This window comes from Aptenodytes forsteri, unplaced genomic scaffold (genome assembly GCF_000699145.1).
Source record: "Aptenodytes forsteri isolate BGI_AS27 unplaced genomic scaffold, ASM69914v1 Scaffold289, whole genome shotgun sequence".
NCBI classification, from domain to species: Eukaryota; Metazoa; Chordata; class Aves; order Sphenisciformes; family Spheniscidae; genus Aptenodytes; species Aptenodytes forsteri.
The window spans coordinates 3,992,014-4,004,621 of record NW_008795025.1 but is presented as its reverse complement, the minus strand read 5'-3'; the positions used below and the strand labels follow the sequence as shown (position 1 = coordinate 4,004,621).

The following is a 12,608-nucleotide window of genomic DNA, read 5'->3' as shown; positions in this document are numbered from 1 at the left end:
AACAGCACAAAAGAAACCTACCTAAGCTGTTATCTTTGCTGGGTGCTGCCAGAGCAGCTTTTGGTTGGCTGGAGGCTGGAGCGATGCCGGGTCCCCCTCCCAGCCCTCCCACCTCCCACCCGATATAAAGCACGGCTCCTCGCCGCTTTTCCAGCTGACAGCACGCGACCGCAGGCACAGGTGGTGCCGCAGCTGCCTGTTGCACGCCCCTGCTGCTGCTGAAAGGACCTGATGAGTTGCTGGATGCCTGGGTGCCCAGCTCTCAGCATGTGCCGGGGGTTAGCCACGCTCCCCATCACTTGCCTCGAAAGGTAAGGGGCTTTGCCACGCTGCAGTTCTGGGATGCAGAGGTTAGCCAGAAAAGATGCACCTAACTTTGGAGTGGCCTGGCCAGCCTCTGCTGCTGCAGCCATGATGTTTCAGTAGAAACTGGGGCGCAGACTGCAAGGAAACACACAGTGAAGGATGGCCCGGATGATTTGTTTTGGCTGCATCCCTAGGAGGTGAGCACAGAGGTAAAACATGCAGAGAGAGAGGAGGCTGTATAGGGCTGCCCTGCGTGTGTCTGGGTGGACAAACACACAAAGGTTGTTTCTCTGGCTCCGTCTCTGCAGAACTTGCTTCAGGTTGACAGCAGCAGGACTATTTTTGTCAACATGGTTGAAATGTTAAGTGACATGTTGCTCCTCCTGCCAAACATGGCTACAGAGCCCCATGCTGCCGGCTTGACATTTAAATGCTTATTTTTGTATGAGTGCCTTGGGATGCCTGAATGAACTGCAGCACACAAATAGCGGTGGGGCCGCGCGCTGCCTCGGGGGGACCCCGGGGAGAGGAGCCAATTTAGCAGCAGCTCCTGCCGTATTGCCACAGAGACCTCCTGGCAGGGACGTGCCTCTGTGCCACCGCCGCAGAGCCTTGGTGACAGGCAGCCGCGTCCCAGGCTCTTGCAGAGGGGCCTCTGGCACAGGAGCATCGTGCTGCCACCAGGCTCGCTGGGTCTCGAAGGCATGGGGTAGGTGGATGGTGCCACCGGGGAGTGCAGCCATCTCCATGGCGTGGTGGCAGGCTCCTGGTGACTCAGGGGCACCCCAAAAAAAAGCAGGGGAGCACCAGCCCTGCTGCAGCAGCCTCACAGCAGGGAGACACTCCCGCTCTGCTGAGCAGAAAGCAATCGCTGTGTTTTTCCAGTGTTTTGAGAGCAGTGTAGGACTGCTGGGAGAGGGGGATGGGAAAAGGAGCCAGGTTAGCTCCAGGGAGCTGGGAGGGGTGGTGGGGGCTCCAGCTGGGCACTCAGCAGCTGCTCTGCTACCTGCCCCAGAGGAAAAAGCTCGCGGTGCTTCATAAATGCATGCGGCACTACCTGGGAAGCAAGCGGGAGGAAACAGTCCCCTGGGCTTAATACACTGCTGAGCGTGGTTGCCAGGGAGCAGAAAAAGCAATTGGGGGAGCATTTATTTTGTACATCAGAAGGCAAAGAAGCAGCTGAAGCTGAGGAGCGAGGGCTGCCCCTCTGAGCTGTGTCAGCTCCCTGGGATGTGGCCCCTGTGAGGCGGGGGGGGGTGTCGGCAGCAGTCTGGCAGTCCCACAGTCCCACCTCTCCCTTTCCTCCCTTGCAGAGCCAAGGATCTGAAGACCCGCTTAGGGATCCTGCTTCATAAACCGGAGCTGGGACACAGGATCGGAACCTCCAGCACGTTGCAGCTGGGCTCCAGGTGGAGGTAAGCCAAGCAGTGCTATCTCCCAGGTTCAGCCCGGGACAGGTCCCTGTGGACCAGGCTGTCCTGGGGGTTGCTCCTGCCCATCCGCGCAGCAGAGAGGACAGAATGCAGCTCGCCCTCCCCACGGTCCCACCCCGGCAGGCAGGGAAGGCGGATCACTTCCCAGCTCCACCAGTTATAAAATCAGACTAGGGAACTGATGCTCTGGCATTAAGCACAAGAAAGCAGGTCCTTAGCAATAGGCCAGAAACTCAGAGGGCTCCCGCAATTCCTGGTGTCTCTGACCACTGCCTGGGACTCCCAGGGAACACAGGCAGCATTAAAAACAAAATACTAAATATTGCTGCTGAAGGCAAGGCATCTTCTTGCAGAGGAGGATCTGCTGGGCTTGTACCAGCAGAAAAGGGCTCCTCTGAGTATCCTCTAGAGAAGCTACCTGGCCAAAGCTGCACTATGGAGCTGAGGTCTGGCGAGCCGTCGGGGAAGGTAAAAGAAAGGGAGAAAGGAAAGAGAGTCCACAGGTAATGGATACGGGGGTCTCGCTTTGGTTTCCTACCGAGTGCCGCTGCCTCCCTTCTTGTACTGTCTCCCATTAACGGGGCTGCTTGACCGAAGTGCTCCCATCCTTTGCTGCGGGGCAGGAGTATTGCTGTCGGTGGGACAGTGAGCCTTACGTCCTTTTGTCTTTTCCAGAGACTCCTCACGAGATGTACTTGAATGGAGGGAGTCCTTTGACCAGCTCCTGAAGAGTAAAAGTGAGTAGGATCTTGTTTTCTTCTCTTGGTGAGAGCGTGTAGGACAAACACGCTTCCAGTGAGCAAAGGGGTGACTGTACGCCTGGAGCCAGTGTACAAGGAAATCTTGTCTCCTCCTCAAATGAGATGGTTTAGGATTTAGAAAGAGGCCCCTTTCCTGCCCTGACAGAGCTGATCCACAGGGCTCATTGCCTGGCTTGTGAAGCTGTACCCTTTTCTTCTGGCTGGGTGCTTTTTGGGGGGCACAAGCGCTGTCTCGCAACGCCTCGCTGCTGCCTCGGGACAGGAGCATCGTTGTGGGCATCCTGTCGTGTGCAGCAGTCCGTCAGGAGGAACGTCACGCCATGCCCTGACCATCCCTTTCTCCACACTTAGGAGAAGGCAGCGTGTCTGCTCTCAGTGTCCTCCTTTGCACAGCAATGCAGCCATCTCCCCACAGGCTTTTGTCGACCAGAAAACTGTGTTGCTGCCCTCTGTCTGTTTGTCCTGTGCCTCTGGGGATGACTCTTCCACAGGGAGAAGGAATTCAGCTGCTTTACTGAGTTACATGTAGCTATTTTCCCCTCCAATATTTGCTATACATATGGTGATGCACAGGGTTCCCATAAGGTGCTGTCTCCCTCTCCCCCATGTGGACAGTGCGTCCAGACCCAGAGAGGGGACCTCTTTTTGAGTCCCACACATAATCCCTTCCTTACACTGGGCTTTACAGCAAGTACACAATGGTGGAAGTGCCAAATTTTAACACAAAAGTAGTTGTCTACTTTAAAAGCTATTCTACAGCAAGAGAAAGTCCTTCCATAGTGCTAGTTCGGGGCTAGGCGTATTTTTTTTCCAGCCTTCCTCACGTGCTGTGATGGCTAGCAAGCATCTCCGGCTTTGTAACTTAATACATCCCCCCAGCCTGGGTCTGAAATCCTTGCTGCAATTACTCTCCCATACTCCTCAGCATGTCGTTCCCCCTAGATTTCAGCTGAGAAATAAAAATAAAGCCATTGCTGCTCGGTTCCTGCAGGCTTACTGATACCTCAGTGGATTTCTCCTTAGGTAGAATTAGCTCTTTTCCGAAGCTGTAAAGAAAATACTCTGAAGCCTCATTACAGAAAGGTCAGATAAATAAAACCAGAGGATTACTTGTCTGTGGGAAAGGATTTTATTGGAGTCTAGAGGCCAATTAGCAGTGTCTCAGAGGGTGGAATTTGCCCGGAGGGAAAGGAAATCTGCAGATGTCATGGTCTGAGCTCCCAGGGCGATGCTCGCTGGCAGTGCTGCGTCTGGCAGCCATCTTCTTCCTCCCCCTCTTCTGCCCTGTTAACTGCTCTTCTCTCCCCTCCCCAGGTGGGGTGACAGCCTTCCACACCTTCCTGAAGACGGAGTTCAGCGAGGAGAACCTTGACTTCTGGCTGGCATGTGAGGACTTCAAAAAGACCCGGTCAAAAACCAAGCTGGCCTCTAAGGCCAACAGGATCTTTGAGGAGTTTGTCCAAAGTGAGGCGCCCAGGGAGGTGAGAGCGTTTTCTGCCTCTGTCCCGTGGCATTGAATAGGGTGGGAAAGGAATAGAATATCCCAGTGGGTTTTATTAAAGTGGGAAGATGCTCTTGTTCATGAGAGCTTTCATTTCAACCTCGCGTGGTCTACCAACCTGAAGGGATATAAAGGCTTGCGAGTGTCTTCACCCTCATCTGAAGATGAAGAAAACAGTTTTCGTCCCCCCATAGGAGGGGAGTTAACGCTGAGTTAATCTTTGTGGACGCTGCTTCCTTGCAGGTGAATATTGATCACGAAACCAGGGAGATCACCCGGAAGAACCTCTCGGGTGCCACCTCCACTTGCTTCAATGAAGCCCAGGCCAAGACCCGCACCTTGATGGAGAAGGACTCCTACCCCCGGTTTCTGAAGTCTGCCTCCTACCAGGACATGACCAAGCAGGCCACCAGCTGTGGCATCAGCAAGCGGTCGCATACCTGACCCGAGCCCGAATCTGCTGCGGGGGGACAAGCTGGGGGACCAGGCAGAGTCTGAGAGATGGTTTGTGAGGGCTGAGGTCTGCGTGGCGGGGTTTTGGCTGAAGTCCTGGCATTTTAGGAGGATCCCCAGGACCTCAAGTGCTTCCACTTCTCACCGAGCTGCTGGGAGGACAGGTCCTCCCTCCCTGGAGGAGAGAAGCAGGCGGGAACAGCTTGCATGCCAGCGTGCGCCCGATGCCTCCCCTTGCAGCACGGCCAGAGACCTCCACCACTGCAGGGACAGAAAGAAATCGGATTTAAGTTGCAAGCCCAGGAAAAACAGACTGGATTCCCCTGAGCATCTGTAACTGGACAGCTCCTGCCTGCTCTCAGGACCCTGCCTTTGACCTGCAGCATCAGCCGCTGGCTCCAGAGCCAGCACAGGAGCTTGCAATTCCCGCAGTGCCCGGGGCAACCGCCCCAGACCTGCCTGCAGGGCTTTTTCTATGAGGGAATGGCCAGAATAAAAGTCCAAAGACTACATGGCATCTTCAGCCGGAGGGACCCTGCGCCTGCCTTCTCCTGATCCTGAGATCCTTATTCTGCCATTTCCTATGCATGCTCTGCATCAAAGCTTTACACCTTCTTCCAGTACAGTGTATCCCTAGCAGTGACATTTTTATCCCTCGCTTAAGCTACATGACCTTTAGATTGCACTTAATCTTAGGTCACATGCATAACTTTTTATTACTATTATTGTTATTTATTTTAAAAACAGACTAGATTCCCCTGAGCATCTGTAACTGGACAGCTCCTGCCTGCTCTCAGGACCCTGCCTTTGACCTGCAGCATCAGCCGCTGGCTCCAGAGCCAGCACAGGAGCTTGCAATTCCCGCAGTGCCCGGGGCAACCGCCCCAGACCTGCCTGCAGGGCTTTTTCTATGAGGGAATGGCCAGAATAAAAGTCCAAAGACTACATGGCATCTTCAGCCGGAGGGACCCTGCGCCTGCCTTCTCCTGATCCTGAGATCCTTATTCTGCCATTTCCTATGCATGCTCTGCATCAAAGCTTTACACCTTCTTCCAGTACAGTGTATCCCTAGCAGTGACATTTTTATCCCTCGCTTAAGCTACATGACCTTTAGATTGCACTTAATCTTAGGTCACATGCATAACTTTTTATTACTATTATTGTTATTTATTTTATCATTATTATATATATATATTTATTAGAAGAGCACTAGTCAAAGCATACACACATCCCTTGCTCCGAGGAGTTTGTAAATTAAATTATTTTAGATACTGTAGCACTTAGCATGCCTCCCACCTTTTCTGTATAATAACTTGAGAGATGACCAGACAGATCTGTAGCATGACCATGGAGCAAGGTACATGAATATCAGCAGCAGCAGCTGTGGTCTGGCAGGGCTGCTAGAGGAGTCTAAGGTGGCAGGTTTCCCATGAGCTTGGAGGACCGTTGATGGCAGTAAAAGGATGCTTTGCAGTCTGTGCTGTCTTTCTCCCCTTAAAGATGTGGACGGCATCTCGGCATGTAGACTAGCAGCTTGTCCTAGACAGAGAATAGTGATGTAAAACAGGCACTTTGGTGAGTGATCCTATTGAAAACTTATTTTTCGCACATGGGAGAGAAAACCTAGGGCTTTCCCCTGGTTTAAAATTGGGCTTGGTGTTCCCTTTGCCGGTGAAACCACTCTGCAGCCACAGCACTTTACCAGAAGCCTGGGGAGCCAAGCGAAACAGCAATGTGTGCCGTGAATTCAGTGTCTTGGGGGGGCAGCAGGACATTTCATCAGCTCAGACCTGTGGGATGAACTCTTCAGAAAGCCCCCCTGAGCAGGGATTTCTGGGTTCCACAGCCACCCTGGAAGGCTGTGGATCCCATTTGGCAGCAACGGTGCCAGCAGCCGCATAGGTGGGTGATGGGGAGCCCACGGGTGTCCTGTGCTGGGTCATGGGGAACCTGCCACCAGCATTGTTTCCTACTGAGACAGCCTGGGGCTGCCACATGTGCCTCCGTTTATCTGTAAAGACCAAACCTGGAGGTCCTTATCCCGCTGGTACTCACTCCTTGCCGAGGGAACCATCTTTTGCCCACCCCAGCATTGGCTGGAGCACAGGATTGCTTGGGCTTTTTGCGGCTGTTTGAGCAGAGCAAGGGACTGAGGACCAGTTTGGGGACGTTATTCTGAGTCCTCTTCCACTTTCCCCATCCTGGTTCTACCTCTGAGCCTCGGTGGGTCCCGGCTGTGTTTACAGGGAAATTTTAGCTGTTTTCTTATTTATTATTTATTTTTACAACTGGAACCACCTTCATTGTGTTACTGAAGTGAACGATGCACAATGGTCCGTTTTCATTACTAACACAACATTGTCATTATAAAATAAAATGTAAAGAGGAAAATACTGTGACAACTTTTTTTGGTTGTGGGCTTTCAATTAATTTTTACATTCTAATTTTGGATGACTTGCAAAGCATACTAAAGAAAGCTGCGTGTGTTGGATGGCTCACAGGGCATTTACAGTTGCTTTAAAAGTTGCAATGTCAGAAACGGGAAAGGAAGGGGAAGACTTGTGAAGAGTAAAACTTCTTCATGGTATTTGGCTTATTGAAGAGAACTGAACAGTTCACAGCAAGAATGAAAGCAGAAGTTAAGTTTTGAATATATTAATTGCCAGCGTGTTCAGTACTGTTTATATTGCTTGCCATTTTCTGAGCACTTTACAGGATTGCAGCTCCCAATACCTATTTAATATCAGTAAGACCCATTGTCTTAAAAGCACGGGAGGATTCCAGCTAGGGCTGCTGTTTGCAAAAACTGCTTTTGGGTTGCTGTCATAAATAATATTTGATTTTTATCAGTAACTCAGCTGATGATTGAATTCATTTACAAGGGGGGAAATCTGGCTCTGGAGGGGATATTAGAAAACATCCTACCTCTGTCACAGCATGTGCTGTCTCTGAGGTCTGAGCAGTCCCCTGTGTCCCTACGGGTTGCTTTGGGAGGACGGAGGCGGGGTGCATGGCGGTGTGTGCACCTCCAGGGACCGTGGGAGCACTGGAGGGCTGCCTGTGGCATGAGCAATGCAGGGAGGGGAGCATCCAAGTGTAGTGCAGAGATGTTAATGCTCCAAATAAAACCCAAACAAAACATGTTTTTAAGTTGTCTTCTTTCTATTTATTGTGTGTTTTGGAAGCCAAAATTAACTGGCCTGCGTCAGCGGAGGAGAGTGTGAGTGGACTGCTGAGGAGGAGCTGGCATCACAGGTGACTAACTCAGGAGCACTTAGGTCCCAAGGTATTACTATTAGCAGAAGCCAGCCTCTGCCCTTAAAAAGCCTTTTACAAGCAACCGCATCTATACACCACCTTATGTCTCTTCTAATACAGCCATACAGGGTCCAAGGATCATCATTCGTTGTAAAATACATCGACTCTTCTCCATCCCTATTCCCTACACTTGTCGTCTACCTAACTGGAGGAAGGCAGTTTAAACTTTCCCTTATCTTTTATTCACTATTTCATTAAGCGTGGCCTTGTCTTACAAGACAGGCGATTTGGAATCACAGCAGTCTGCGTGTATATCTGATCTTAGTGCATGTCAGAGGGAAGAAATGAGCTGAAGGGTGTCCAGAAAGCATTTAAATTATCTGGTATGAAAGACTTGGTGAGAGTAGCAAAACAGTCTAGAAGCAGACAGAAACAAAATCATGATTTATTTTTTTTTAACTGCAGCTTCTAACAGAAAAAAACGAATATTTTGTCTTGCATACCGTGAAGTTAATTTCAAACCGATTCTCCATTAAAAAAATATTTAAATTGGCCAACAAAAAAAGTAAGAAAAATTTAGAATGAAAATATTTTTGAGCTTTCTTTAGAAGGAAATTTGGGGCTGCGTCCATTCTTGATGCACTGTGCACGGAAATGGATGGCCCAGGCTGAGTCTTAGCCTCGGCGGTAGTGCTTAGACTTCACAGCTGATACCGGAGTATCCCATTTGCAGCGTAGTTTCATCTCTACAAGTCTGAGATGCTTCCCAAAGAGAAAACAGTCAATAAAACCACACTTGCATCCAGTGTGTCCTCCACGATTGCTGGCAAAAGCCAGTGGTAATATAACAAAACCTTCAAAGCCTTGGGAGGAAAAAAACCCACCAACCCACAAAACTGCATTGAGAAAGAGGAGCCGAAGCTTCCCGCGACTGCCTTTGGGCATGGTCGGCTGCGGTTGCTTCCAATAAACCACGACTGAAGTTTCCCAGGGTGGAGGAGGCTGTGAATTTGGAAGCAGCAGAGAAGATCTGAGCTCCAGAGAGCAAACGTCGGGGCTAGCGCTGGCCCCCCCCGGGCATGACACATACTTGCTCCAGGGCCAGGTTTCCATGAGCCGGGATGGGGGGTGGATTTATTTGGTGGAAAAAAACACCCGTTTCCCTCTTCCCTGGGACACGGCATGTTCCCAGCAGCGGCTCAGTGGGGTCGCATCGCTGCTCAGCTGCCCCATCTCCTCCTGCGGCCGGGGGTCCCCACTCTGGCAGGACCAAGCAGCCTTAGGGCATGTACATACGTGCACGAGTGGCCCCACAAAGACACGTATTTGGGCAGGTAGATGTGCATGTATAGGTGTATGGATGCTGAGCTTTCTGTTGCATGCACTGCAATGGATACCCATGCATAACAACACACATATGCAGGCAAGTTCGTATTTGTTTGCATGCGCATGTGTGTATATCCATGATTTCGTTTTTTAAAGACAGTCTGCAAATAAATGCTAGAAAATGTTGTTTAAATGTGTTTTTGAAGGAAGCCCACCAGCAAAGGGGATGCACTGAGCCATTTCAAATACCACAAACACTTTACCCAGCATTTTGCAGTGCTCTGCCAGCCCCTGTGCCAGCCGACAAGGAGGAAGCAGCTGTATCGCACTGCTTCCCACTCTGCAGCTTTCACCTTCACAGCCTTGGCCCAAATAAAGCACCAGAAATCACGTGTGATGTGTTTCCATACAGCTTGTGTCCCTCTCACTACGTGTGCAGCTAAATGCCAAGGTTGCCAACACGGTCCAGCTGCGTGCAGGGGTTCTTACCCACAGGATGCCTCAGGAACTGCAAAAAAAAAAAAGATAATATTCACGCTTTCTGACACTTCTGGGGCACTGAGGGCAGCGCCGGGCTTTGCAGCCCTCCTGCCTCCCCAGGGCTGGGCTGCCTGTGCTGGAGGGCAGCTCTGACTCAGTGCAGCTGCAACCTGGGCTCAGCCTGCAGGGAGAAGCAGGGGATGAGAAACAGCTGGGAGAAACGCTGCTGGGGGAACCGTCTCAGCTGCTCAGGAAATGTATTTAAGCTCACGTCCTCAGCCTGGCTCCTTGTTTGACCTATTTTGGCTGATATGGGATGCCTTCAATGGACCTGCTCTGCTCTCCTTGCCCAGGGTCTGGGACACAGTGCCCTTGCTCAGGTCCCTGCCCCCAAATAAAGCACCAGAAATCACGTGTGATGTGTTTCCATACAGCTTGTGTCCCTCTCACTACGTGTGCAGCTAAATGCCAAGGTTGCCAACACGGTCCAGCTGCGTGCAGGGGTTCTTACCCACAGGATGCCTCAGGAACTGCAAAAAAAAAAAAGATAATATTCACGCTTTCTGACACTTCTGGGGCACTGAGGGCAGCGCCGGGCTTTGCAGCCCTCCTGCCTCCCCAGGGCTGGGCTGCCTGTGCTGGAGGGCAGCTCTGACTCAGTGCAGCTGCAACCTGGGCTCAGCCTGCAGGGAGAAGCAGGGGATGAGAAACAGCTGGGAGAAACGCTGCTGGGGGAACCGTCTCAGCTGCTCAGGAAATGTATTTAAGCTCACGTCCTCAGCCTGGCTCCTTGTTTGACCTATTTTGGCTGATATGGGATGCCTTCAATGGACCTGCTCTGCTCTCCTTGCCCAGGGTCTGGGACACAGTGCCCTTGCTCAGTAAGGTCCCTGCCTGCCTTGCTGTTGCCCTCACCTCTTCTTCCCAGCCCATTCCTGCTGGCAGATGTGCTGGTCTGGTTTTGTGGTGATGAGGATTGAGCAGCAGTCTAAAAAGGTAGCAAATGTGGATTAAAAAATGTACAAATACTCTGTGGTAAAGTGAAATGTGGTTGATGCTCCTGTGTGGACAGCATCACCTGTCAGTGTTTAAATTGCATCCTTCTGTAGACTATTTTCCAGGGCTGTGTTCCAATACTGAAAGTCACATCAGCATGGCCAAGCATATAAACCCTGGGACATTCCCATTTGGAAATATAATAACGAAGCAATTACAGGGAACATGAAGAAAAAAGCCATCCTACTATTCATAGCTACTTTAACAATTATTTTGACTTTGGCAGGCAGTTTTTGTTGCTGTGTTTTAGCTCATGTTTATTTGTGGCTGGTGGCCAGGGCATGGATGCTCGGAGATGTTATCTCAGGGGAAGGGTTGCAAAACGGGTGTAGGTCCATCAGGATGGAGGAAAAGGAAGATTTGCTTAATTGTGCCCTTGATTTTCCTGCTGCCTGTAACTCTGCAGCTCATCTCCTGAGTCCCTCTGTGTGTGTGGGCAAGTAAGGACTCTGCAGAAGTGCAAATACGGCAGCAACTACATAGCCTAGAGGCTACAGGAATGGTTGTGGAGAGGAGCCCTGTGATTCCCATGCTTTAGAAAACCTTTGAAGCCCTTCTAGGTCCCATAAACTGCCTGTCACAGAGACTGAGAGTTTGAATTTATGCTGTGGTGTATGACTCTATGGAAAGCAATTTGAATCAGGGATGAGAGACAGGGAAAGCATTACCTGCAAATCCTTCTTTGCTGGTGTACAGGCACAGGATACTTCTGCCACAGCCCTGCAGGTTGCAAACACCTCGTTCCTAGCATCCTAGGGTTTGGGTTCCTACCATCCTGGGGTTTTTCATCTTCCCACCATAAGATAATGTGAACTACTTGAATTAAATCAGCAAGCTGAAGAAGGCTTTTGTACTTGGGTGGCTGGGTGACGGGTATGGTTATGTATTGTAATGCTGATTTTTTTTGGACATCTTTATTTTTGGCTCTGAGCCTGTGATGTGCCCCTGCTCTGCTTGTTTGTCTCTTTTCCAGCCTGCAAATGGGAAGCTAAACACTGGCAGGTAGAGCCCCAGCTCTGGTCAAACTGGGAGAGATGCTGTCGAGTTCAGCAGACTTCTGTGAATTAAAATGGGATCTTGACAGTGATTTGAGATCATTCCCTGAGTTTTCATGGTCTTTGTCCCTGTGGGGCTGTGTCAAGGTCTCCTGTGGCAACACACACTCTGTGAAACTGCATCCAGAGACCGTGGGATGTTCCCAGACCTTGTGGATGTGCTGCATGCTGTGGAAAGCAGGATGCTCAATATGACGGTTAGGTACAAAGATGTGACTCCTGTATCGGCAGAGCTTTTCAGAGGATTTGTGAATGTTGTGAATGCATTTGTGAATGTTGGCATGCAGATGTGAGCAAGCAATGCAGGGTACATAAGGATTTGGGTATGCATGTAAAACGTGCAGGACTGCATCCATGCATCCCTTTAGGGTGTGCTTTTCTGCATTCATGCCCTCGTGTTTGCATCCAGCCATGTCTCCGTGCACATATGCAGATGCCCAGTTTGTGCATGTACCAACATACTGTGGAAAGCCAGATGTGAATTAATTGATGTGGTTTCAGTGTCATTTCAAGTGTGGTCTGAATCCTGCAGCTGGCACGGTTCGGTGGAGGTGGCTGGGGAGGTTGCATGGGCTCTGCATGCTGGCGAGCTCATCTTACGTTACAGGGCAGTGAGGGGAACTGGGTGGCACATCACAGCCTGGGTTCCTTCACGTATTTCCTGCACACGCTTTGCAGGTGGATGGGACAGGCTGGAGGACTGGGCTCCCTTGGGCGGCACTGTGTTTACACAGAGCATCCTACAAGGCGCCTGCTGCCTGGGTAGCGGGCAGCTGCCTGCTTGCCTGCATGGGTGCAGTTAGGAACACGCTGGCTGTGGCATAAACGGACCTGGAGCTCAGCAGTTCCCTGGGTGAAATTAAGCAGCGTGGCTAGTTTCCTCATTTGGATGGATTTATCAAAAGGTGAGGAAAAGCTTAAAATAAAAAAAAAACCCAACCCAAACTCCCCCCCCCGCAAAAGAAACCCCAAACCCCTG

General features: G+C 50.8%; 1 protein-coding gene across 1 annotated transcript; it reads left to right on the top strand.

Annotated features, from left to right (window-relative positions):
- The first annotated feature begins 231 nt into the window (after positions 1 to 231).
- Positions 232 to 4,517, top strand: RGS16 (regulator of G-protein signaling 16). Its single transcript, XM_009275886.2, has 5 exons — positions 232 to 311; positions 1,620 to 1,721; positions 2,415 to 2,476; positions 3,815 to 3,981; positions 4,245 to 4,517. Exons 1-5 carry the CDS (start codon positions 232 to 234, stop codon positions 4,443 to 4,445), a joined length of 612 nt encoding a protein of 203 aa, XP_009274161.1. The 3' UTR covers positions 4,446 to 4,517.
- Positions 4,518 to 12,608: the final 8,091 nt, after the last annotated feature.

What these genes read in the sequence shown, in the direction of transcription:
- RGS16 (XM_009275886.2), top strand. Translation starts at nt 232, where the DNA reads ATGAGTTGCTGGATGCCTGGGTGCCCAGCTCTCAGCATGTGCCGGGGG. An exon ending in CAGCTGGGCTCCAGGTGGAG is followed by an intron (nt 1,722 to 2,414) that starts GTAAGCCAAGCA and finishes TGTCTTTTCCAG; the next exon opens with AGACTCCTCACGAGATGTAC. An exon ending in AAAGTGAGGCGCCCAGGGAG is followed by an intron (nt 3,982 to 4,244) that starts GTGAGAGCGTTT and finishes GCTTCCTTGCAG; the next exon opens with GTGAATATTGATCACGAAAC.